Below are 26,952 nucleotides of genomic sequence, written 5' to 3'. Positions count from 1 at the left end.
TTTTGGCTACACTTCATATCTAACTTTGAATGTTAAGGTCACTAGTAAAAGCTTTCATAACAAATTGTTACCACTTTTCTTAAGCTTTTTGCTTGCTTAGAAATATTGTTGCTTCTAATATGTTGTTCCCATAAAAATATGGTTAAGACCTTTAAAAACTCTTTTTTCCCCTGGAATACCCAATATTCTGTAGGTTGGTGAAGCTAGCTTTCTAATGGATTGGAGTTGCATTATGCTCTTACTAGGTTTTCTTTCTAATGCTTGGCATTACAATCTGATGCTCACTTTGAAATAACTCTGAAATAACTTCTCTCCCCATCAGTGTTGCCCTAAAACTGTGGCTAAACCGGGGCACTCACAGGTAGGATGCTGGTTTCATGGTAGGGGGTGCACTGCTGCTGAAGCCAATAGGCCTACCTGCCTGCTGTCTGCTTTCAGCTATGCGCACCCCCTGTGCCCTTTGTTTTGGGTCTGCCAGCTGAGGTAAGATCAGCTACTGATCCAGATTTAAATCCAAGCAGTTCCCAGAAGGAAGGGGGAATACTAATTGCACTGTCATGCAATGGCTGGGAGTGAAATGGTGATAGGGTAGCAGCACAGGGCTCTGGAGGGAGTCATCTGGACAGCAGTGCTGTCGTAAGTTCGGCTGCAACTTGAAAGCGTAGGGTGAGGTTTCGTAGCCTACTTATTAAGCTTTATGGTCATCTTTTCTCTCTTAAGCTAGCTTTAGACAGACCTTTCTATGAGTTGTTTTCATGTACTGGAGCAATAAAAGAGAACTATCTGGCTGACTGTTTTGTCATTGCAGCAACCTATAGTTGTTTACACAAACATCTGATTAGCAGTAGTATTACCCTAATGTAAGTGGCAGTGCTTAGCCAGGAACAAAGGGAGAACAAAAGGGAAGAGGAGTGACAGCTCCTTCTTCTGGTAATGTTGAAGCCCTACCTTTTATGTGGGTAATTCAGACCAAGAAACAGGTCCGCATTTTTTTTAAGCTGTAAAGCTACATCTGTATTACTTAGAGTACCTGCTTCAGGGAGGGGAACCTTGTCCTCAGGCCAAGTGTTGTGGAGTAGTGAGTGGTGTTTATACACTGGTGTTGGGTGAGTTTCCTACAGAGCGGGCTGGCCATGTTCATGTTAAGTGGTTGGTGCTTTCCCTTAAATCTTCTTTGGGGCCAGTGTGGTACCTCTGTGGCTCTAGGCCTCAGTAGTTATTTTGTTTGTGTTGGATGTCTGACCTAAATGCTGTGATTCATTTTCCTGAATTGTGGACTGTAGGGACATAAATGATAGTTTTTAAGTGAACATGATACATTATTTTGAGTTTTAAAAGTATTGTATTGTAGTTGCTTTGTTACAGTGTTGCTCCTCATTATAGCTTTTGCAGATGTCTGTGCTACACTACTGTTGTTTCAGATAAGGTTGTATCCTTACGACTTAAACCTAAATTACTTCTGATTTTTTTTTAAGTATTTTAACTCTTTCTTTATCTTCTTTGCGTGTTTCAGGTATATGCAGAGCTTCCTCGAGCTTTTAGAATACGAAAATAAAAGTCCTGAGGATCCTCATGTTCTGGATGAGTGAGTAATCTATTTCTTTGTGACAGTTTTTAATTTTTTTTTAACCATAGGATAATAGTGATCTTATTTGTAATGTAGAATTCATGTAGTGAAAGCTGAAATTGTAACCAGGAGCTGAATACAGGAATCTAAGTGCTTTTAACCAGCGTATTCTAGATTTATGCAGCCTGATAGGCTAAGAAATAGCATGAAATGCTTCCTCCGTGATGTTTTAGACATAAGCGTTATTCACTGAGCTCAGTACTCTGTTGTATGTAATGTATATTAACAGGTTGAATACTGAGAGAAATTTGATGTATCAATCATTGTTAATTATCTGAAAGGTTTTTTAATGGATTTCAGGTATTGATATTCAGCCACCTCATTGAATAATATTAGTTATGTTTTGAAAAGAAGGGAATATTTAATTTTCTTTATCAACGAAATAATATGAATGTCATCAGAATGTTTTCTAGAAATTTGTTCATAAAACACACAAAAACATATGCAAGTGAAAAGGTAGTGCAGCAGTATGCATATGCATCAGAGATTAAAGAAAAAATACGATTAATTCTGTAGTTAGCTTCTACTGTAAAGCAGTCAGCTTTGTTTGAAAAGATTATTTCTTGTAGATTTATTTTTTGTTGATTAATTATCTTCAGGTAGCTTGTCTTTCAAACTTGGGCTTCTGAATATTCTACCTGATCAGATAGTGTTGGAAGGAAGTGTTTTTTAAAACATTTTGCAGTCCAACAAACTGCCTGTCCTGTGCAAAAATGGTGTTTTGTCTTCACCTAATTGGTTTAATGTAACTGAATAAACTGTTAATTTCAGATATGTTAACTGATTTGTTAGCTTGAATAAGGGTTTTGTTAGGTAACGCTAGACAGTATGCTCTTTTGGTTGTGGGAATATTATCTGAGATCTTTTTACTTTTATTTTTTTAAGCGTAAACCAATGCATGCAAGAGAAACTCAAGAGCATGAGTACCCAATTGCCTGCATGGCAGAACTGTAGAAAGAGCCATAAGGATTGCAGACTGAATGAATGAACTGTAGTGCTATTGAACAAGGAGAAAGTAACAATTTTCTCAGTGCGAGTCCTAAGCTGGAATACTGTCTTCAGTTCTTGGTACTACCGCTAAAGAAATTAAAACACAGGTGGACAGTATTGATGGGAAAGGAACAAGAGTTAGAAGCATGGAGTTTGACCCCTGAGAAATGTTGAAGGGAGTCATTTGGACTGGCAAAAAAGATTTGAAGTGCAAAGTGCTAGAAGTCTGAGCGTACAAAAAAGAAGTCACTATAATAAGGGCTGATTGGTTACTCTAAATGAGGAAGTGGAGTATTTGAAAGAGGCTGATACTTGCTAAAGCTGAGACCTGTACACACGGCAAAAAGTACAGATGAATAATATTAGTGAGAACAAACTGAAGAAGACCGTTTGAGGAGGCCTTATGATAATATTAAAAAGCTTCTAATATTAAAAGCTTTTAAGAACACATTGGATATCTTTTCAGTGATGTTTTAGGCATGGTTATTCTGTACTGGATAAATTAGTTGAACATGTTGACCATTTCTAACTGTTACTTCGGGGGATTCTATATTTACGGTATATTTGCTGATGGGACAAGTTTTTGACTCTTAGCAATAAGAGTTCCTACTGTTTGACTTAGAGCATTGTGAGTAGAACTCAGTTACCAGAACTTCGGTTTCCCTTTGAGATGACAGAAGCTGTCCTGGACATTTGAGTGAGCCTGGCAAGCATAACAGGTCCCGTTAAGCCTATAAGATGCTGGGTGTGCAGATGGAGGCAGTGTAGTTATGAAGCTTCTTGTACCATTTTAGATGTTCTGTAGTTAGGTAACTGAATGTCGGTGTTTTACAGACTTCAGAGGTTCAAGGTAGTTTACTAAATATATATTTACTTATGGGGTATGTGAAAGATTGATCAACAGTTTTCTTGGAGATCTGTTTTTGGAGTTTGTTCACAATTACTAGATGTATTATGTGATTGTCATAGTGGTAATGGGTATTTCTGACATTGACATGAACTAATGTGAAATATTCTGTGAGATGTTCTATATCAGTATGATATATCAAATATGATGAACCAAATATTTACTCCATCAGTGTAATTTTTATTACAGTAATTGGAAGATGTCAGAAATCTTATTATGTGTGTTTAAGTACACGTAGTAAGGACACTGGGAACTTTTTGCTGCCTACTGAAGTCCAACTACTACTAAAGTCCAACTATACTTATTGTCCGAAAGACAGTAAGAGTTGTCTTTTACACTGAGTTTGGCCTATGAAGAGATGCAAAACCTACGTTATCCAATTAAAGACCAATTTATTCTTACTGATGATATTGAATTGGCTGCCTAAGATTAGGCAGATTTACTTTCCTGCTCTTTTGCCTGTCATCTCTTCCTAACTTTCTGAAAGCCATGCCATCTGACTGGATATGGAGCTGTAATTAGCAATTATTTTAAAAATTTTCTCAACAACTGTGTCCGTATTTCATTTGTAATAATCCAACAGATAAATCTAACAATTTCTCAACTTCTCTACCAGTGTCCCATGTTGCTGCTCTATAGCCCTGTCCCCTTTTTATGACTGTATGGTAGGAGGAAAAATATTGGGAACTCTTTTCAGTGACGCTTATATAACACTTTGCTTTTGTAACTTCATATAATAATGAATTCAGAATTTGACCCGTTATCTGGGACCTTCTGGGCTCTTTGTTAGCTGGGGTGGACTTAAGGTTCTGTTACAGCAGCTTGAGAGAGAAGAGAGAGCTAAAGTGCTCTTTTAAACACATTTGATAAACATAGATGTGCCCTTAAGGATCTGATCACAGTTCTATACTTGTCCTCGAATACCGTGCAGCAAATGAAATACTCTAGTGTCACCACCAACCAGCTTGTGCTGAGGGGCAGATGTCCCATAGTCCAGGTAGGTCTCAGATTTCCAGTGTCAGTCGCTTGATGGCTTGACTGTTGGTGTGGGTCTGAATCTTTAGAATGCAGAGCTTTAGCTTGCACATGATGAGTACTTTCTGAAGTTTGGGTTAGATGTTTTTTTATAGTAGTACAATTTCTACAGCAGGCAAATTGTTTTGTTTTTTTTTTTTTTTAGTTGAAAATTAAATACATGTGTCTCAGTCTTCAGAAATGAACTTGCTGCAGTTTGAAAATGTACCAGATACCTTAAAATGACCCAGGGCTACTCATTATACAAGTTTTTGTCATTCCAAGCGTGATCACTAAATCTTACAGGCTCCTCTTGGACGGAACAGAGCAATGCCATCTGCTTCAGTCAATAGTTGGCGAGAGGCAGCCTTGCAGACCAGGATTTACTTTCTTTCTAAATATTTCATGGCTTTTTGGTTTTCTGATACTCGTTAGCAAATGTGTGGATGTCTTGCTTAACCCTTCTTTGCACAGCATTTATCAGAGTCAAGCTGGGCTCAGTGTCTCCAGGATCATATGTCCTCAGGAGCAATTTCTAGCACAAGTAATTGCAGACTGATTCAGAGTTTGGACCTCTTGCAGTAGTGAGTTTTTTTGGTGGCAACCACCAGGCAGCATGGCTTTTGAAGGGTAAGATGCATGATGTACTGATGTTGGAGGTGGTTCTTCAATTAATGCTTTCTGAAATGGTGGAATGACAGCATTAGTTGAATGTAAAACTTCCCTCTGACTTTGTGTCACCTCTCTGCTCATGTGGGGAGCCTGCTTGGGTGTTCTCAGAGCTCAGGGTCTCCTTCTGAGGAATCCCTTCTTCGTATCAACATACAGGATTGTAGATGTTATCCATGTGTTGGCATAGCTGTTTGCTAAGCCGTACAGTGAAATGAGTTGGGAAACTGATCTAGTGGAAAAATAGTCCTCTTTCAACCCCATCAGTCCCTAAACTGTTGTGCCCTGAGGCCCACAAGGAGAGCAGTGCCAACGCAATACAGGGGGTGAACAGGTATGAGTAAGTGCAGGCTAAACCAATGCTAATGCTGAGTAATGGCTTCCCAGAATAGTCCAACTTACCTGTGCTCTTAGTGTATAAATTTGAGGACAGATGCTTAGTCATGAATTTTTCTGAACATGGGGAAAAATACTTCAAAGGGATTTTTCTGTCACAGTATTTCTGTGCTACAGAGGATCAGGGGTGCTTCAGTTTCTTCGTGTTCTATTGGTTAGTGGACTGGATGAAGACTTGCTACAATGTTGTCAGACCTTTCTGGAATTTTTGATAATAATAGTCAATATCTTTGCTCAAAGTACAGAGGGGTCTGGTAGGAAGTCTTGCCGCATTTCTTTCAAATAATGTGATTGCAGAAGCTTTAAGATAAGGTGCTCACATTTGGTAGAGTGTGTAAGCTGGCAGAAGTGTTTGGAACTCCCCGTGGTGTCAGTATGCATCCAGATGAACATGCGAAGGCAGAAGTCGCTTTTCAAAAACAGAAGGTTTTGTAATAAGTGGTGTTTATACGTACATTGGAGAGAAAAAAAAAAAAAAAGAAAAAACAAACACACCACATCCTGTACCCATGAGTTTCTTTTGATTTTTTTTTTTTTTTCTTGCTCACCCTGTGGTGGTAGAGTGTCAGAGAAAGTGTTCTGGAATCAAGAGTAACTGAAGTAATACACTGAATATGTCTATAGATAATGCACAAACATGAAACTTAGTAATTAAAAAAATAACTTTCCCTTGTGCAGCACAAAGATTAAAACAGCAATTCTGTTAGCAATTTGAAATAACTATTGCAGTAGATTGGAATAAGCACATGGTGTTTTGTTACTTAAAAATAATATGAAATGCTACTTCACATAGTGTTTTGCACTTTGAAAATAGTTGCACTTTTTAATAGGGAAATCTTTCAGTGTGTGAATTTAGTTCGTCTTTCTGGTGATTTTCAACTACCAGGTAGCTAGCACTTTTTAAAAAAGAGCAGTCTATCAATCAAAGTGTGTGTGTGTATATATATACATAATATAAAATGTCTGTTCTATTGAAAGGGATGTTTGGCTGTCTACACTAATCAGTTTTTCTTCAACCTTTCAGATAATGCTATCCATAAAATGGGCATAGCAAAAATTCCCTTTTGTCTTTATACTGTGTTTTTTAGAATTACTTTTCTTGCACTGTCCTGATAGATCAAAACAGAATAATACATATTACTGCCATTAGGGACTTAAAAAATAACTGTTGTGTTGACATTCATTAATTATCTTCACAGGAATGCATAGGCTTAATTTATTTAATAGCTATGGTAACAAACATTGTTTTGTTAATACAGAAGCCACCGAAGTTCAGTTGACTGAAATAGCTTCATATTAGTAATTTCTCTTCTGTCAAACCAACAGCATTATTCGTTGTAGTTTTGTAAATGCAAAACAGAATTTTTCTAGAGATTTATTGCTAAATAAAACTTTCAGAGCTATTTTGCAGTTCACTTTTCTCAGCCAGTCCCATGACCACTTAAGATTTTTTTATGTGGCTTCCTATGGTTTGAGTATAGTAAGCTTCAAATGCCTTTCAGGTGTATGCAGGATGGGGAGTGGGTAAGGAATGAGTGGAAGGAAATGTGTTATGGTTTCTGCCCCACTGCCTTGAAATTAGCATATATACTTTGATATGTTTGGTCATTTAAAAGCATCTACTTTAGGGGAACACTTGAGTGAACTCAGTTATCTTTGAAGATAGGGCAAGAGGCTGTCATATCATTGTAAGAGTGAAGAATTCCTTTACCGTGTGCATTTACACACTGAGCTTCAGCTATGGTTTGCTGGTCTGTAACGGGTAAACAACCCAGACCTTTGTTTGCCCTTCCAGCACGCTCAGTGCATTTGAGCACTTTAGTAGCAGGATATCTGCGAACAGTGTGCCCTCGTGGAGCACATAAGCATCATGTTGTATATATTGTGGGTAGTGGAGCTACTTAAAAATGAAAAGCACAGCTGTCTGCAAATAGCAGCTAGTAGAGAGTGCTGTCAGTTGTTATCTTTCAGATATAAGTGTTACTTCTCAGCTCTGTTTTAAGCCAGTCTTGTTGCTCTGAAACGGAGAGAAAGCATGAATAAAATAGCTAGGCAGTAGTCTTGTCTGGAAAGCTAATACCCGATCTCAGTGGTTATGGATCATAAAGGATCAAAATTTAAATGGTTTGTAAATTCTTTATTAAAATATTTGAAGCAGCCAGCAAGATTGGAAAGTAATAGGGAACAGTTGGTCTGTACTGTAAAAAATTTCAGGGAGATTTAGGCAGTTAAAACTTCCCCTTTTATATGCAACAAAATAGTGTTGAAAGACTACTGAATTGTTTGTTAATATATGGGCAAAAACTGGTGATCAGAACAAAGATGATGAAAAAGTATTAAATATTAATGCTACGTTCCTTTGGAGCTGGTACAGTAGAACTAATTTTAAAAGCTTGTCACTAGCTAAGCATATGTTTTACCATCAAACGATTGTCTTGGCTAACTGGTTGTGAACAAGAACGAAGCATGTGCTTTAAACGTGGTGACTAACTGGTAGTCTCTTACTTTTTGTGATCTTAGTGTTCTTTCCTTCCTTAGCTGGTGTATATTTTACTTTTGATGCAAATAATACATCTCTTTTCAGTATAAATCTGACATTTTTTAAAGTCAACTACGAAGCCAAGTCTGTAGATTTGCAGATGCAGACATAGCCCAACAAGACTCCCAGCTTTGTTTTCTTCTGAAAGCTGCATTTCACCATGTGTTTTCTAACAAGATCATGTAAACATTGTAGTGCTAATATCATTTAATATTATAGAATATAGCAGAACTGAGTAGCACTGATTTTTTTTCCATGTCTAGGCTTTTAAAAGCTATTAATATTTAAAGTATGTACGAGTTTGCATGTGGAATAAAAACGATGAGCACTTTAAAGATAAGTGTAGAGCTGCCTTGGCAGGAGAAACAAAAATCCCCCAAGCTGATTCAAGAGAAGTACTTTTTAAAAACAAAGGAAGTGGTATCCTAAAACTGCCCCTGTCTGCTACCAGACATCTGTCAGAGCACCGTTGTATGTGTTCTGCCATCCAGTGGTGTAAAAAGGAAACTGAACAGAAGTCATACAGATAATAATTACCTATCCCAGCATTCAAACTTCAGAATAGATGTCAGGTAAAGAAATGCATTCAAAAGTTACACTGCACAGGGTGAATTTTGGGAAGAAATGATGGAGTGTAAAATTTGTCAGGAAACTATATGGGGCAGTAAGGTACTATTTTCTGAGTTACCTCTCCAATCTGCCAGCTACCGTTAGTTACAGAGAATGAGAGTTACCGTGGTGCATATAAAAAGGAAATCTCTTGTTCTCAGTTAATAGCGAACAGATTTAGTTTGAAGGGATGTTTCGGGAAGGAATGATTCAAATTGAGACCCTAAAAATTTCACAGACCTTGTGAGTTAAGACTTTGACCTAATATTTCTCTTTAAATAGGCTTGTTTAGGTATGACTGTGTTTTATTTACTGGGTGGGATAGCAAATAGATAAAATGGTTATGTTGTGGAGAGCTGAAAACAGAAGTGAGAGATTGAGTTTAATTATACCTTTAACAATCTGTTTTTAATTTTGTTTCCTCTAGCTTTTTAGATGTTTTAATTAAAGTCAGGAACAGACACAATGATGTGGTTCCAACCATGGCGCAAGGGGTGATTGAATACAAGGAAAAATATGGCTTTGATCCATTTGTTAGCAGTAACATCCAGTATTTTCTAGATAGATTCTACACCAACCGCATCTCTTTCCGTATGCTTATTAACCAACACAGTAAGTAATTGCTTATTTCATGTTCAAGAGCTTGTTGCTTGTAAACCTGAAGAAGCCATAGCTTTGTTTTAGTATTTTTCGTAGTTGTGACTAATTCTTAATATTCTGTGCTAATTAGGTAAAAAATATACTGGCAACAGGTTAATATGGTACTTCACAGCTATCAGAAATGAATCCAAACCACCAGTATGCTTTATTCCAGAACTGTCAGGCTTTGTCAGCGTGGCTGTCACTTTTTAATCTTGCTGGCAGAGACAGCTTGCATAGTGTTACATGAAGTATTTTTAGACAACAGAGTAGCTATATTTTTCTGCTCAAATTCTCTCAGCATAGCTTGTAGAGTTGGCATTTATTTCATAATCAAATGTGAGGATGCAGAGATAATTTATGTATCTTTTTGCTTAATTTGTCAGGAAGTTATATAGACTTCCTTGCCTTTTAACTAATACAAGTTGAGTATTTCTAACTAAAGGTTTAAATTATATTCATTTTCTCCCTCTACTCCCTATTTTCTGTTTAAGAATAAATACTTGAATTAGTTTTCTTCTGTCACTGAGTTCTATTTCATTGCTTTATGTTGTTACTAATAAACTTTTTCATATTCATATTACAGAGTGAAAGGAGTTACTTGCACAGCTCCTATTAACCATTATGTGCAGCCATGCAGAAAGTGATCTATGTAAAGTTAAGATCAATCTTGATCTCTTAGCGTATCTTGTACCTTTTAGCACTAAAGCTTCATTGTCTGCCCAGTATTCTGCTTTTATGGCCTATTAGAATATGGGTGCACTACAGGTAATGGAGAGCAAAAGTGGAGTAATGCACTGTAAGGTATTTTACAAGTTGTGTGTCTTTCCAATAACCTTTTATGAGACTAGCAAATGCCATGCTGTCTCTGTACAAGTAGCTTTCATGTGCCAAAGCATGCAGTGAAATAAATACGCCATTTATTCTAGTAACTGGGCAGACAAATGATGAATAAAAAATTAAAAGGCTCTCTTAGGGTTGTAAGAGTTACAACAATAACAAAAGCTTCATCCTAATAGAATTCCTAGGCCAAGCGTGAGCATAACATGCATTAGTTCTGAAGTATAAAACTTACTTCATTGAACTGAAATGCCTTGTCCTGTGGTTGAAACTTTAAAAAGCTTGTAGATGCTTAATCTAGTACAAGTTCCCTGTGATAACCAATGTTAGTGATCCATCTTTGATGCTAAAAATTAATCTCGAAGCACTGAGAAGGACAATTGAAAAGTAGAGTTTGGATACAGGTTATATAGCTTGCACTTTGTTTCGTTATTGACACTGTCTCTTGTGTGGTTCTGCAATGTGCAGTGTGCCAATATATTAGCTCATCATTACTGGAACAGAAAAAGCTTTTGTATTTTGTCTTTTGCTTACCTCATACTGCCTCTGTTTCTTATCTGCTTAACTGCTAAAGCAGCAGAAAATCACTTCTGAAAAAAAGTGTAAAATCTTTCTGCGTCTTTGAGAGTTAAAATCTCTCAGTGAAGGGTCTAGTGAATGCCAGACCCTGTGCAAAAGACAGAGTGGGGAGCATACTGCCGAGAGCTTTCCTAAACAAGGATTCTGACAATTTGCAGGCGTATCTTTTTACAAAATGACGTGCTATTCAGTAAGATCAAGATATTATCAGATTTAAACTTTCTGTGCTGCCTCAAGCATAATAGACAAGTCACTGCTATTTGTTTTTCCTTTTAGCACTTCTTTTTGGAGGAGACATTAATCCTGCTCACCCCAAACATATTGGAAGTATTGACCCTAATTGTAATGTGGCAGAGGTGGTTAAAGGTAAGGAGACTGGGTTCGTATTTTTGTTGATTAAAAAACTCACAGTTTAGAATATGCATAAATGTATTATTCAGATACAGAAGACTGAAGGTGATTTTTATTGATTCAATGCACTTAAAACAGTAACCAAAAGAAAAAGAAATACCGAGAAATGGAAGCTCTGCAGTTGCTTACAATAAAGCCATGGCTTATTCAGAATTTCTAATGGCTTGGTAACTAAGAATGTTGAAACTTCTGGTATGTTAGCAGAAGCAGGGAGACAAATATCAGATTAAGTATCTAAATGTTTTGTTAAAATGTACATGCCTTTTTCCCCCAAAATATTTAGAAACAGGTTCAAAGTTACTACTGTTTTTGCTTAATACCAGTGCTAAAGAAATTTGAGAAAATGTGCAATTTTCTGATTTATTTAGTAAGGCCTTTAGGTAAAATGTTGTCAGTTATATGGATATTCCAGTGATTAATCTTGTGCATCTTACCACATCACAGCCTATTCTCTCTTGTACAGAAGACGTGTATGTGATGGCTGTACCTGAATGATCTGTCATAGTCTCACATGACGTTTTGTTTGCTGGATGTTATGCTTATAAGCTTTCTGAATGTTAGTAAATATGCATGAGGCAATGCTGTCCCCTTCAAGAATTCGCTTATTGAAGATTCGCACTCTGGGTGTATTTACAAATACAGCTTTTGCTGTAAGAGTGAATTCTTCCCCCTCTCCTTCGTTGCTATTTATGCAGTTACAAAAGAGGAAGAATGTGTTTTCGCCTTCACCTTTTGTCAGCTTTCAGCTGAAAGGGAAAACTTTGTCAGAATTTGGCCTGCATGACAGCTTGCTTTGTAATGTAGATGCTTTTTACTGTTAGCAGGGCTTCTTGGCTTCTAGCTCTTTGGCTCCAAGGTGGCTTTTTTCAGCAGTTCTATTTTCTTTTGATTGATCTTACTACTCTTTGACCTTGACATTTTATGTTACAGGCTTATTTATTTCAATGTTCCTTCTAATAGCAATCTTCGGATCTATTTTGATCATGAAATTCATAGGTGCTGTCTGCCATGAGCAGAGGAGTGCGTAGTGTCAGAAGGTGCTCAGTCCAGTTTTTAAGCTAGTAGCTAAAATACATCATCTGTATCTGAAGAAATATCCTCTAACAAAATGAGGACATCATAAACAGTATCCAGTGTTGTTTCAAAGAAACCAAATGTTCTTAAGGGCAGAGCCTGTCCATAGTCAGTGTAAGTGAGGCCATTTCATCTTCAAGGTGGTGGAGTGGTTAATTTACATTCTGTATCCTGTGCTAGCTCCAACATGTTCTGGTGCCTAGGTTGTATTTGGGGCAATTTGTTAGAGTTAAGGTGTTGGCACTCTATGTGGCAGCTACAAGCTCTGTAAGACCTTCAAACGTGAAAGAAATGACTAAAACAACCACGTCTTATTTCAAGCAGCTTCACCTAGTGTTGCGCCTCTAACTGCCTGAGGTAGGTCTTGGTATCTCACTGACTGTCCTACAGTAAGATTTGTTTGAGCTGAGAGCAATTCCCAGCTTTTTACTCGAACTGGCTTTTCAGATGTACTGATAGATCCTTCAATCCTGTTGCTGCTTACCTCCAGCCATGACATGAGGTGTGCCTTGAACCTTTTGGCACAGTCTCTTTTAAATAAAAGTCCTAGGTTTCTGCCAAAGACAGAGAAGAAGGGTAAAATTGAGACTGCTCTCTGACGCTGTTTTTTTCCTCATGAGTGGATACTTCACTGGATCGTGAAGTGATGGTGCCTTCCCCTTCATCTCAAGGGTGGCTACTTTGTGAAAATGGGTGAGTCTTACATTCGTTCAGCTTAGGGAGGCTAGGTGGATTTCTTTTTCAGAATCTCTTCATTCTCTTAAGTTTTGCATAGTGCCTGTGTCTGCTCTACGTCTGTATATTGAGGTCTTTTTCATTTATTACCACCCTATTATTGGTATGCTTTTCAGAGGCCTTGGTGTTTTTCACCACAATAAGGAATCCGACTTCTACCCCTTTGGTCCACATCTGATACCCACTTACGATGCGGAAAGTCTCTGAAATGTGCTAATATATTCTTTTCTCCACGTAGACAGCCGTACGGTCATAACAGCTGCATACCTGTCTTCAACTTTTGATGACTGAGTCAAGACTGTGGCAGTGCTCCTCATGCCCTTTTTAACTAAAGCACAATGGGATTATTCACAAGACCATCAAAAGTTCTGAGACAATGTTATAATATCGTGTAGGTGTAGATATTCGTGCATTTTTTTCTTAAGTTATGCACATCCCAGGCTGAGGTTTCCTGCAGAGCTTGGATATTAAATAGGATTTTGGTCTTTTTACTAGGGCACGTTTTATTGTGCTAATGACAGGACTATTTTAGAGAAGGTCTTTGAAGTTGACGGGCTTGATACAGATGATTCCTGTTGGACAGCTGACTTTGAAACGTTCTGGGGACTTGTTCAAGAACATTCCCAGCATTGATTAGCTCCATTTGACTAAAACTCAAGCAGCATCTGTGTCAGCTGTGTTTGATATGTCCAGCCTCGCAGATGTCAGAATAGCTGGTATAAATTTTTTCTAGTTAACAGGGTACATATATAGATTGTTTGTAGGCAGCGCATTTTGAAGTAGAACAATTAAAGGTAAACAAGCAGTCTGAGGGCTAATGATTTTACTTTCATTGTGCTTGTTGCGTTGCTGTAAGTCTTGGCAGTGACTTTGTTTTGTAGCATCACTTCGGGCAGGAGGAAGAAGGTAATTTCTAGGGCTGGATCAAATGCAACTGCTACAGTATCTTAGCAAATTTCTCATTGTCTATAGAACTGCACCATCTGTTCATGCGCTTGTTCCTAGCCAACCCTAATTATGAGGGGAAAAAAATCATTAAACCATTTTCATTAAGGTAACTTAAGCAGTGTAGTTGCACATAGTTGAGTTTGTAGTTTCTCTTTAGGCTAACATTTGTTGCTTGTTTCTGAGGTGTTTTTGCAAAGGAGGTACCAGTGAATATTTAGAACAACTGCAATTTTTTCAAACAAAAGATAACTTCAACTTTCTTGCTGTATTTTGTCAGTACGTAAAGGTTGATATGGACTATGGGCAAGCTCCTTGTTTTGGTTCAGTAGGAGAGAATGAGTAATCTTAAAGACTTCAGATTCTCCCCAAGATGACATTGAAAAGTTAAGTGTTGTAAACTGTATCGTGGTTGAAAAAATTAAATTGTGGTTGCAATGTCATCTTTTCTTTGATTTGGAGAGAACAAGTATTAAGTTGTGAATAGGACATGATAAATAAGTAGTTATTATGGTCTGCCTAGGTTTAGATCCTTCCTTTTTTTTTTTTAAGCCCTGAGCAGAGATGGAAAAATAGCTTGTCTCTAGTAATTTCCTGTTTTGTTTTTTTTCCAGACCTTTAAATAGAATTTGCTCTTTCTTGACAAACTGGCAATGAATCTATAGATAAAAAGGGATTAGAATGGATACCAGTTTCATGCTTGTAAACAGGCTAAAATTAGTGTTCTGCTTGTAGTCTTTCAGATATGGGATAAACTTTGCTAGTCATCTTTAGCTGGTTTTTCATAAGTTGGTGTTCTGTTCTCTCATTTTGTAGATGCTTATGAAACGGCTAAGATGTTGTGTGAGCAATACTATATGGTGGCACCTGATCTGGAAGTTGAAGAATTCAATGGTAATTGTGAAACTCATTTAAGTGATGTAGTTAAGAAAAAACATGTATGATATCTGTGGTTTCCAGTTTATCTAATTAATTGTAGGCTATAATTTGAACTCTGCAATCCTATATGCAGCTACTTTTCTTGTCCTAATGTGTCCCTATGGACACCTGGATTTCAGTTCATCACAATGAGGTTTATACAGAATGTTATCTGCTAAATTCACTATTACTTTAAGAAAAACAAAAGGTGTGTGAGAATCCTTGTGGCTGGGAAAGAAACAGGCCTGCCTCCTCATGTTTTAATGGAGCTGAAACTGATTTCATTTTAAAATACCCTCAAAAATTCTACTGTCAGTCCCTTTTTTTACTGTCAAAAAAAAGTCTTGAGTAATCCTCTCACAAAGTTTGGACAGCAGTCCAAGCAGAAGATGTTTCCAAACTTCATCAGAAGGCAAGGATTTGTAAAAGTCTCAGAAACAGAAAACACTCAAAATAAAATTTTGAATTTGAAAAAAATAAAATCTTGAATTTGGTGAGGCATAGGAGTATGGACTCAGACAAAATTTACATTAGTAAACCAGCAAGTTGCCTTACAACTAATTAAGCAGAATATTATTTGGGTTTTCACCCGAGCTTTTGGAAATCAGAAGACTTTGCATACCCTCCTATCTGTCAAAGTAGTATTTGGTATTATCATCAGCCTTCAGTGCCAAAAAAGGATGAACTTGACTCTGTGCATTCATGTTGATATCCACCTGCAACTTAAGAAGCATGGCTTTAGAGCCTTCTCTTCAATGTGAACTGCTGCTGAGCCTGACAGGCTGTGACTGTATAATTTAAAGTCAGTAGATAATTGAATGTTCAGGGATGACTGCATCTTGAGCATGAAAACTGTCCTGGAATGTATTAAATGCAGCTATATTAATTCCTGCCAGTCAGCTAGCACTCTAATGTCCAGAGCTGTGCCATGCCACACACCTCTGCTGAAGCACTAGCAACAAGGACAACAGTAGACAAAACAATTAAGTTACGTTTTGGAACAAGAAAATTGTGATAACTTAAAATGTATGGTACTCAGACTTTCAGAATGTATTTTCAATGCTTTAATTAAAGGAAAATGTTTATTTTTTAGAATATTTAAACAGTGATTTTTTTTTTAGTTCTAGGACTTCTTGTCCAGCAAATGTTTAAATATAACGTGTTAAGAAAAAGAAAAAAAATCCCACACAAGTGGGGAAAGCTGTCGTGAATACCATGTTTAGTACTAAATAACCACTGCTTAGTCTAGTTTTATATCTAAAAGTTTGCTGACATTGTCTTTTAAAAACATTTTGGAATGTGTCATTTAAGGTGATAGCAGTAACTGATTTTTTTTATGGATCATATTTTGCACTCAGAAAACAAAAACATTCATGCGTACTTCTCTTTGCCTATAGCTTCATGTTAATCCTGTAAGTAAAAATGCTTCAAGATACCGTTTGAAAAAAATCTTTTTTTTTCCAGCTAAAGCTCCAAACAAACCTATTCAAGTAGTCTACGTACCGTCTCATTTGTTTCATATGTTATTTGAATTATTCAAGGTAGGTTGCGCTTGTTAATATTTGGAAAGGGTTAGTGAACTTGCATTCCTGTTGAAATTGAGATTCTTTTCAGTGACAGTTCTGAAGTGTTATTTCAGTTTTCCTTTCTTATTTTTATCCCAGTGAAGAGTCTGAAGTTTTGATGAATATCAAGTTCACAACTCTCTTATGCCCTTGTATAATTTAAAAAAAATGAGTTTTCCCTCTTCTCCTTTTGGCCTTTTGAAGCTGATTAATTTAAACTAACTCATAATAGTCTTTGCAATGATGATGTATTATCTTACAATTTCTACAAGCTTGCTTCATTATTGCATGTGCCTTCTGTTTAAGAGCAGTGCATATATCTGAATAACGTAAATGGCATGCTTTGTCTTGTTTTTGTGTTTTGTGAATCACTGGAACAACAGTGAACATAGAACATGAGGGCTACTGTATCTTTGGAATAAGACAGGTGGTCTCTAGGTGGTGCAATTGAATAGAATTCAAGAAAAAAATTACATTTGGTCAGAATTTTTTCATAAATAATGGTATTTTGGTTTTGATTGCTGGCACTGGTCAAGCACGTTCATTTAGATCTTCCTCTTTTGCCATTTGTATCACTACTTCTAGAGCAGAACAGATGAGAATTAGTATACTGCTTGTTTATGCTTTGGCACAAGTCATGAAACAGTGTGAAATCAGTAAATTCTAGCAATAAGTAATGTTAATGTGTGATGGACTGCCAGTGGAAACTCTTTTAATAAATATGACAAAGTCAGAGTGATAGTCAGACTGTAACGTAACATTTTCTTGTCCTGGGTCATGTAGTTGAGAGCTTTTTCTCTGTAGTGCACATCAGTAGTGGTGTTCTGCAAGGTGGAGGTGAAGGATGCTGTTGTCCCTTACCTGATTTTGCACAGATTTTTTTTCCCTTGCTTTAGGTTCTCTTGAGTTTGTCATATATAAAAGGATGTATGATAGTTCTGGTGTAAACAAAACTAATTGGACAACTGGTTGTCTTGAAAGCACTCCTTGAATTTCTTTTAAATATGCCCTTTCCTGTCGTGCGTACAAGTGCAGGACAAGGTATCTAGATTCAACAAAATACATGCAAGTTCTAGATTGTAACAAAAAGCATATATGGTAAAGTTAGAATTGAAGACGCTTTTTTTCTTTTAACTTCAGAATTCAATGAGAGCTACTGTAGAGTTGCATGAAGGTAAGAGAGAAGGCTATCCATCGATCAAAACCTTAGTCACTTTGGGGAAAGAAGATCTATCTATTAAGGTAAGTACCTAAAGATTAAGTTTGTGTGCAGCTTAGTAACTGTTAGGTTTAAATAATATGACTTGTAATTTGAAAAGTCAAATTAAGTACTGTATGACTTCTGATACTTGTTTCATATTCATTAATATTTCTAAAGTCATTTAGGTAATTTTAATGTGTTTTGCAGTTTTTTTCAGAACATAATGTTTAAAACTAACTTTTTATTCCTTAGATAAGTGATCAAGGTGGAGGTGTACCTTTAAGGAAAATAGACAGATTGTTTAATTACATGTACTCAACAGCACCCAGACCTAGTTTGGAGCCCACGAGAGCTGTGCCTTTGGTAAGCAATTGTAATACATAATTAAATGTCCCTGAGCGCTACTCTGTCAATTTCCTTTCAGTGCAATTTACTGGATCGGATTTTCCATTGAACTAATAGTTTATTGTTAGCAATTCTATGCAGGTAAAACACATCAGGAGAAAACGAGGCTTGTTATCACCACTTAGTCCTTGGAACAGAAAATTGTTTTTCTTTGTCTTGACATTATATTCTTGGAAACAAGCATGTGTGCATAAGCACAATATTTTCACAGGTTAATGGACAGGATTTTTAGTGCTGTATTACCATGAAGGTGGATAACCTAAAGAGCTCCTCCTTGATGCATAAATTACTGTTAATCTGAGTTTATTGTAGGAAATGTATTGAAGAGTTGAGCCATGCTCTGAGCAACAGCCCTTGAGAAACCCCTCCTGGTAATGCACAATATATGGAACTTTGAAAATGATTCTGGTGTAAGTTATGGACTGTGAAAATGCATTTAAAAAAAATCTCTGATGTGCATGTGATATCATCACATTTGGTATATTCCTGTTCAGTTGGAGATCTCATGTGCTACTCTCAACTGAGATCAGATTTCAAACAAACAAAAAAAAAAAACATAGCTTCTAAATAGAGAATTATTTCAGTGCTGAATGTGTCTATTCTTTTAGTAGGCATGATTCTTTAAATTATTAGTAAAAAATTAACAAAACAGTTTACTAATCATTTAAATTGCACATTGGGTCATTCTGATAAAAAATTGTACGGCTGCTGTTCCCTCTGTTACCTTTGTCTTTCAACAAGTAGGTTAATACTGATATTGTGTTTTTATCTGTTCTTATTTTTGTCCTGTATTGTTTCTAATGTCTTTGGTTGGTTTTGCTTTTCATGCAGTCCTTTATCTTCAAGCATGTCAAGAAAAAAATATCTGGGAAGTTTCCTTTTCCTATTTCTCATCTAGCATGTTCTTGAGTGTTGATTTTTTTTTGGTACTTCTGTGGTTGAAGTGCCTTCAGGCAGCTAACATAAAGTGGTGCCAGAGGGTGTATGGCTATGCATTATTCTGATATAAGACAATTAACAGTGAATCGAAGGTTGAAACCAAATCAGAGTGGTTCAGAGGCAACAAAATTCTTTTTAGACTATAAGCAGAATCTTTGTGGTACTGTCTTAGACCACAGATTATAGCATCGTGGTATGTAAGTGTATTGCATTGTTTTCACCAGTGCTTGGTGTCACCGTGGTAGGTATGAAGCCCAGTTTTGTATCTACATTGACTTGACATTAGTGCTTCAAGGTTCCTCATTCTACAACACATCTCGGTAAAAAGCTTCAAACGGTACTATGCCTTTCATAAAATAATTAAAAAAAAAAATCTGCCTGATAAGTGAAGTGATAAGGAACAGGCCTTTTAATTCAAATATGAACTTCTTCCTTAAAATCAAGAATGGTGGAATCTTTCTTGATTGATAATCTGCCTTTGTTCTGTCTCAGTTTTGATCAGCAATTTACTGTAGGAGCCTACAAAGATTTCTTGAAACTTGTCCTTACTATAAACTTGCACCTTGATTGCCAGTTGTATTCACTATTAAAATGTCTCTGCCTTTGTGACTCTGATTGTAAAATGTTCAGATTAAGATTTACGCTGTATTCATTTTTTTCTCTTCATCTTTAGCAATACATTCCTGTATTTATTTCCTAATCTTCCAGACAGCTTACTTTGATTCGATGGCATTTATGCTTAGTTTTCTTCTGCTCTGCCCCATCCTCAGGCTTTTTTTTTCTTTTCAGTCTGTATGTCACTGTAGTCAGACCTGCAAAGTGTCCTCTCTTGTGAGCCTGGCAGCTTTTGCCCTGTGAATCTGACCAATACCTGCATGACTGAACATTGTGAATTGTTGAGCTTTTATGTGTGGGGTTCACATAGGAAAAATAAATAAATAAAAATAAAGAACTACGAGTCTGTGGCATACCTTTCCACTAAGAGGAAAAAAAAAAAAGGGCTTTCACAGTAAGGCTTGACATGTATTATGGTTCAGATCCAGTTATAAAAACAATTATTCCGTACTTTGTATATCAGTCTAAAAATAATGTTTGAGCAGAAAGGTTTCACATGAATGAGTCATCTTCAAAGTCTATGCAGAAGGAAGGCTTCTTTACTGCTTAGTGCCAAAGACCAAACCACTTAAGAATTACCATGCTCTAGAAGGTAGATCTGTGTTCACATGTCATTCTTGACTTAGGTAATACTCATAAACTAAATTGCAGTGCAGTGTAAATAGATGTATTTTTCTGCTCTAACTATCCCTCCTCTTGTTGTATGATTCCCCCATCTTGTTTATGAAATGTTTATGGACTTGGAGTGGAAGAGAGGGCTTGTTTTGTTGATTGGTGGAAGTTCTTTCTCGGTGTTATTGAAAATGTTTTCTTAATCTGCTGCGAAACCTTGTTACCATGGCAGCATTCTGCTTCTAGCAGGTCTTGTGCTCATCTGTGCTGTTATATGCGCAGTGGAAACGTTAGGAACACATGGTAATGTTTAATAAGTAGATTTTCTTACAGAATTTAATGATTCTCCCTTTGGCAGCATTTGTTTATGGTGGGAGAAGTGTGGCTTAAATCAGGTTCAATTAAACCTGCTGACACTAGTGACACTATCAATTTCTCATTTGTATAGTACATGCTATGATATTTAGTGAAAAATTGACCCTAAAAAGCTTTCTCTTCTCAAGGTAGGTGTGTCATTATTGACTATATTCTGCCCTCTAGGTTGAGCACAGATCTATGTAGTAATCGATTCTTGATGACAGTCTCTTTTGCAAAATACATCAAGGCTTGCCTTAACCAGTTACTCATTTGGCATCTTTTGTCTTCATGTTTCTTATAAATTACCTGCTTTGGAAAATAACCTGAAGACAGCAAAGGGGGGAAAAAAACAGGTTGTTTTTTTTTGAGAGTTGAAATAGCTATGTGGACCAGGACACAGTGTAAAAACATTTTCCTGGAAGGCACAGGAGACAAACCAGAAGTTGGACATGGATTTTAAGGAGGTGTAATTCTCCAGAGGGGGAAGTATAATAATAATTTTCCAGGATTGCTTGGTACTGCCCTTTACCTGAGTAGGGCAGTATGTACCATCTACAATTTGCCTTTTGGTTAGTTTGCTTTTTAGTTTTGGTAACATTTATTGTCCTGTCTCCAGAAAAGATACAAGTAAGCTTTTGGATCCTTTTTTATTTTAAGTGTCAGTAGGAAAAGATGTCTTTCTCTGCTGTTTCTGTTTCTCCATTTGCTCATCTGAACTGTTAAAGTTTTCATTCAGTGTGAGCAACTCTGTAACCAGTTAAAGGTCACGGCACTTAGACTTTGTAAAAAGGCAAAGAGGACAAAAGTTACTGTAGAAATGGTAGCTGACCTCAGGAGAATTTGTGATGGATACTGTAATACAAAGCTCTTTAATATTCACCCTCCTTCCCCAAAGAATTTCTTACAGAGTGACACCACATAGTGGCTGTATTACACTGCTCAGAAGTTCTGCTTCTTAGCCTTCTTTCTTTGTCTTATTTTGGGGCTTTGTTTTTAAGATTCAGGGAATGATTTTCACTTATTGCTTTCACTTATTTTCCCCTTATCATCAATAAGTCTAGTATTACATCAGTCAACTAAAATCTTTTACTCTCTCTGTGAATCCACGCTCTTCCCAGGTTCTTTCAGGTTGCCTTTGTAGAAATAGCATAGTGGAATGAGTTCGTCAGTTTTCTGAAACGTCAGGTGTGGAATTCTTCTTGTAACCCACCTTTTTGGAAATGCTCTGTTATTCTATTGCCTCGTATATCCTTACTTTCAAATGCTTGTATATCTGGAATCCTTCTGTTGTTGCTTTGGATAGCCCTGAAGAATTCAGGGGGATTCAGGTGAATAATCAAACAGTGATTGTCAGCATGTACCCAGTCATCTGAAAGAGATGGTCTGCAGACTGAAATCTTATTCCTTGGCTGCAGCGAGAGTCTTGTTTATTTTTATTATAACATCTTCTGGCAAGAGTGGGTTGGAAGAGGTGTGCACACCCTTTGCTGAAAGGGTAAACAATACCAAGGATTACTTGTCTTGTATTGCTTTGTATGTTGTTAATGAAGTTAACTTACTCTGAGGTAGTCTTTGGACCTCCACTGCATCTGTGGCATCTGTCAAAAATTTGGTATTACCAAAGAAAGAATGGAGTATTACATCAGTGGTAATCATAGCGAGGAAGTCATAGGCAATTGGCAGCTTTGATGATTGGAGGCAGCATATTCTGCCTCTCTGAGAAAATAAAAAATAGACAAGATAGAGAAAGAAACCTTCGTCGGGTCTATGTTTATTTTCCCTTTTTCTGTACTTAAGCTTAAAAAAAAAAAAACTGTCTAGGAAAAAAGATTGCTCAAAGCAGTGAATCCCAACTTATAGTGCAGGCCAAAGAATTAAAGGAAAACTTGAAGAGTAATTTGAGGCAAATCTGGTATTTAGGTATCTTTTATAAACAACAGCAGTGATCTGTAGCACTTTTTTAACCTTTCCTCATGTTTTTTCTATTCATTTTCTTGTTTTTCTAGGCTGGGTTTGGCTATGGCTTGCCAATTTCTCGTCTGTATGCTAGGTACTTCCAAGGTGACCTTAAACTCTACTCGATGGAAGGTGTTGGTTCAGATGCTGTAATTTATTTGAAGGTATGAATTTCACCCTCTTATAAGCTAGCAAGGCAGTGCAACTTGATCGCTTATAGCAGGCAGATGTTCTGCTTAATAACTGAACTTTCTTTTCACTCTTTGTTTTCAAATTCTTAATCACAATTTTCTTTACATTTTATCCAAATTAATTACACAGAATTGTAAAAACAGAACTTTATAAATGTTAACATTGACACTAATACTAATTGGCTTGCTTTAGATTTTTTTTTTCAGTCCTGTGTTAGATCTTTGCATTTTGTTAACCCATCATAAGTGCTGAATTTTCAAACAACTGTGTGATAAGAGAGAATTTTTGGATAATACTTTTTGATTCTATGAGTTTTGACTGCAGTAAAACTGAAACAAGAATTTTGATTAATTCCTGACTGGTACACTTTTTTTCTATGCAGTCCTTGACCACTGTGCAATAGATTGTTTTGAACCTGTTGTCCTTTTCCAGGAGTCAGGGGCTCTAAGCTAAAACTAACTGCTTGAATTTCATCAGGCAGTGTGAAAGAATATATTGTAATGTGTAGCTTGTGCACTGGTCATTGACTCAGTGTTACCTCTGTGCCTTGCTGCGTGTAGTGAACAAGCTGTGGAATCCTGCACTAACTTTGGTTTCTGATGGATTTAATCTTCTGTGTGTATGCGTGGGGGAAAAAGGCATGGTGTTTCTCAGAAGAAAAAAAAGGCATGCTAATGGACTGAGCTATTATTTCCAGATTTGTGTGCTGACTGAACCTGAATTTATTGGGAAGTTTGAATATTTAAAGTATTAACGACAAATCTCTCTGAAATGCTCCTGACCAAAACTTTTTCCTCTTGCTGCGTAGACACTACTCCATGAAAAAAAAAAGTTTTCAAGTTCTATTACTTTATTTTAACCTTTACTGTGACATAGTACTTCAGGAACAAATGGTCACAGCCGAAGTATTCTCAAGATAGTGTTGTGACATGTAACACTTGGATGATTAAGACACTTCTATAGTTGCTGCTTCCATATTGGAACGACTCCCCGGAGTATCATCTTGCTCTTTGTGTCTCTAAGTGATATCTTACTGTTGCTTTTGTTTTTCCGTAGGCCCTTTCAAGTGAATCATTTGAAAGACTTCCTGTTTTTAATAAGTCAGCGTGGCGACACTACAAGACCACACCTGAAGCAGATGACTGGAGCAATCCTAGCAGCGAACCAAGGGATGCTTCTAAATACAAAGCTAATCGATAATTTGCTACCTTTTGTCTCTGCTGGAGATGACCTCTGCATTCAGTATAAAGTCTCTGCTTTGTTCCAAAATCCTTCAAACCACAATAGCTAATTACTTCCAAACAAAGACCTAATCAGGGCATTGAAAAATAGTAAGAACAAAGTGATTATTGGGACTTACAGGAAGGCACTAAGCACGTTTGGTATGTGAACTCTACCTACTTCACAGAATACGCTTGGTTGCTTCAGTCATGCATTGACAAAAGGGATTGCACTGTGATTGCACCTAAGTACATAAAGTTGTAACAACAGATACTATTTTAAGTGCCAATTTTTATTCCAGTAAGGATTGGCAGATTGTGCAGAATCGCTTTTCCTGGTGAACAGTATCTTGGACAGCAATATGGTGTAAGAGAGAAATTTTAGTATAGTTAAACATATGCTTTGAAAATCCACTCTTTGCTGTGTTTTATTCTGCTCAGTGTCACCTGTTACAGAAAACCCCTTTGAGCTCTCTAGATCTTACATCTAATGAGCTTATAAATGCATAGTTCTAAAAAGGGTTGTACAGCTTTAAACTGATGCTTACCCCAAATTCCCAAAACCTTTTGTCAAGTGCATACAAGAATTATGTTGTTGTAAGACATTGGGACTTCCATGTTTTGGTATGCACCTTAATGATTCTCTTGACACAGAAACACAAATATATTTTTAAACATTTTTCCTTGTTTTAAGGAAAAATCATAAGTAGTTAGATCATCTCTCCATACAAAAATTCCTGTCAATGTGTGGGGGCAGGAGGTAATTAAATTTCGTGTTTACTGCCTGTCATCTTGGGGGGTGGGGAGGGCTGAAGGGAGAGAAATCTTAAAGCCAGCCAGTCATATTTGCCTTAAGAGTGTTGGTTGCTTGGAACCTGATTAGTTTAAAACCTGTAAATAGTTTGCAAAGTTATTTATATATTCAATGTCTGACAACAGTCTGGTAATCTGAATTTGTAGTGTATATAAAGATGTTGTACACCAGCTTTTGGAAAGTGTCATTGGTCTAAATAAACGAAACTGGAAGTATCATAGAAATGGGAAGGACAAAATATAGTTGGTACCGGATTTGAAAGAAAAAGAAAATTAAAGAGGACAAAACTGTTATCTCCTTAACTTTGTTGTAAAGGTTACTACTAAGTATTAGGAATCTGTTCTTCACCAAGTCTCTGCCAAATACTGTTTCTGCTACTGTGGCCTTTCAGAAGAATTTGTGAGGTTTTGAGGTTCTGGTGATGACATAGCCATGGGAGTAAAGGAGATGAGATGGAAACAACTTTGCACCTTCGCTTTCTCCTAGATGTTTTGATATTTTTTTGAAAGACATTGCAGATTTTAGCATGGAAGATGAAACATTTACTGAAATTGTGGGGGAGCTGTCTTTTTTTCCTCTCAATATTTACTTTTGTAAAGAACCAGTCTGTTAGTTAAACAGGGAAATGCAGAGTAGTTGCTAGATTTTAAAAAACAAAAAAAACCTTAGTTTAACATCATGATAGTACTTTGCACTTGCATAGCACATTTCATCAAAGGATTATAAGCAATAAATTACATGTGGACCCACTTCTTTCTGAAAACTCAGACTCCTGATCTCCCAAACCCGTGCTCTCAGCCGTCCCAGTCCGTTCAGGAATGTGTATGCACGTAGTTCTTGAGTTTGCAGGGCTCGAGTCCCTGTAGGCTTCTCTCCACTGTGAGCTGAAGTCACGCTGGAGCGGCAGCTGCCTTTAGCACGGTCTCTCTCGTGCGTGTCTCCGCAGAGTGCTGCGACACTGACACCGTCGGGAGGCAAGAGGGCTGCTGAGCGCTGCCCTTCGGAGCCCGGCGGGTGGGAAGAGGGGGCGTGCTGGGGGCTGCCCTGTCCCCAGCCTGACGTGCTGAATGCTCCCTGGGAAGTCTTCACAGGGCGCAGTGAGGGCGTAAGTGTGTGTGTGACCTCCAGAGCAATAATTTCCTACGGCTGTAGGCACGGCGGCAGGGGAGGCAGATGGATGTTCAAGAGGTGCGGCTTTGCTGCCGTGGCGGAATCGGTGCAAGTTGATGTGACTTCCAGCTGACGTTCCAGTTCTACTAAAATCTAGTCAGTTAACTTCTGCCTTCACCCCTAACTTCTTACTGTTTCTTGAATCCATTTCAAGTTGTGTTTTCTCTACTAAAAATAGAAATTTGTGATGAAACTAATACTTTCCCAGTTGCATGTGGTATTTTTTTCCTGGAACATTACCTAAAAATTACCTAAAACATTCCAAGGAATAAGACAGTTTGTGTAAGAAGCTGAAGTTCAGCTTTTGTTAGAAATCATATTTTGTAGTAGCAAGTCCTGACCTGGTGCTTCTTTTTGGCACCCTCCTTATGAATGAAGAGGAGAGGGAACAGATAAAAAGAGGATGCAAACGTATTGACTTTTTTTCATGAAGCGACTGTAAACAATGGAAGAAGCCAGCAAACAGAAGGTGAAGGTCTGTGGAGGATCTTATGTTGTTAGTCATTTCACTTTCTTCTCAAAACCAGTTGGTTGGCTTTCAGGACTAAAGCGTTGTAGTACTTGGGAACTGAAGTCCCCTGAAATGGCAACTATTTCCAAGAACTAAGGTATAAACTGTTCAGAGCAGGAAAGCAGAGCAGAAGGAATGCATTTTTTTTCCTTTTTCCAAAGCTTGTCCTTGGGCATTATGCTGAATGAGTGAGAAGCAGCATTGCTCCTCTCCAACCTTCACCAGGCGGCCTGTACTTTAATCGAGGTCTTTGGTATGCAATAAATTACTTACTTGTCCTCCTGCCACATCTCTACATAGGCGTATGTCTAAAAATTGTCTTTGGAAGCAAAAGCAGCAGACCTTCAAGAGTTTTACAATGGGTATTCCTGAAAAATGAGGGTGGATAGGTTTTTAATATGGCTAGTTTGCCTGCTGATCCTGTTCTTTTTCCACTTACTGCTACTTTTTGATTAGCATCAGTTATAACTATTTGCTTTAATATTTGGGGGCAGTTAATTCCA

General features: G+C 37.3%; 1 protein-coding gene across 1 annotated transcript in view; it reads left to right on the top strand.

Moving 5' to 3' along the window:
• PDK3 (pyruvate dehydrogenase kinase 3) overlaps window positions 1-24,938 on the top strand; it is a 56,457-nt gene extending 31,519 nt beyond the window's left edge. Inside the window, exons 3-11 of the mRNA XM_080587567.1 lie at window positions 1,514-1,585; window positions 9,179-9,363; window positions 11,086-11,175; window positions 14,791-14,868; window positions 16,357-16,433; window positions 17,598-17,699; window positions 17,911-18,021; window positions 22,593-22,706; window positions 23,791-24,938. Of these exons, the coding sequence (XP_080443693.1) occupies window positions 1,514-1,585; window positions 9,179-9,363; window positions 11,086-11,175; window positions 14,791-14,868; window positions 16,357-16,433; window positions 17,598-17,699; window positions 17,911-18,021; window positions 22,593-22,706; window positions 23,791-23,934 (973 nt within the window). The 3' untranslated portion in view covers window positions 23,935-24,938. The remainder of the gene's footprint in view (window positions 1-1,513; window positions 1,586-9,178; window positions 9,364-11,085; window positions 11,176-14,790; window positions 14,869-16,356; window positions 16,434-17,597; window positions 17,700-17,910; window positions 18,022-22,592; window positions 22,707-23,790) is intronic.
• The last annotated feature ends 2,014 nt before the right edge of the window (window positions 24,939-26,952 follow it).

This window comes from Anser brachyrhynchus (assembly GCF_964034855.1).
Source record: "Anser brachyrhynchus genome assembly, chromosome: 1".
Classification (NCBI taxonomy): domain Eukaryota; kingdom Metazoa; phylum Chordata; class Aves; order Anseriformes; family Anatidae; genus Anser; species Anser brachyrhynchus.
The sequence above is the reverse complement of the archived record's forward strand: the minus strand, read 5'-3'. Positions and strand labels throughout refer to the sequence as shown.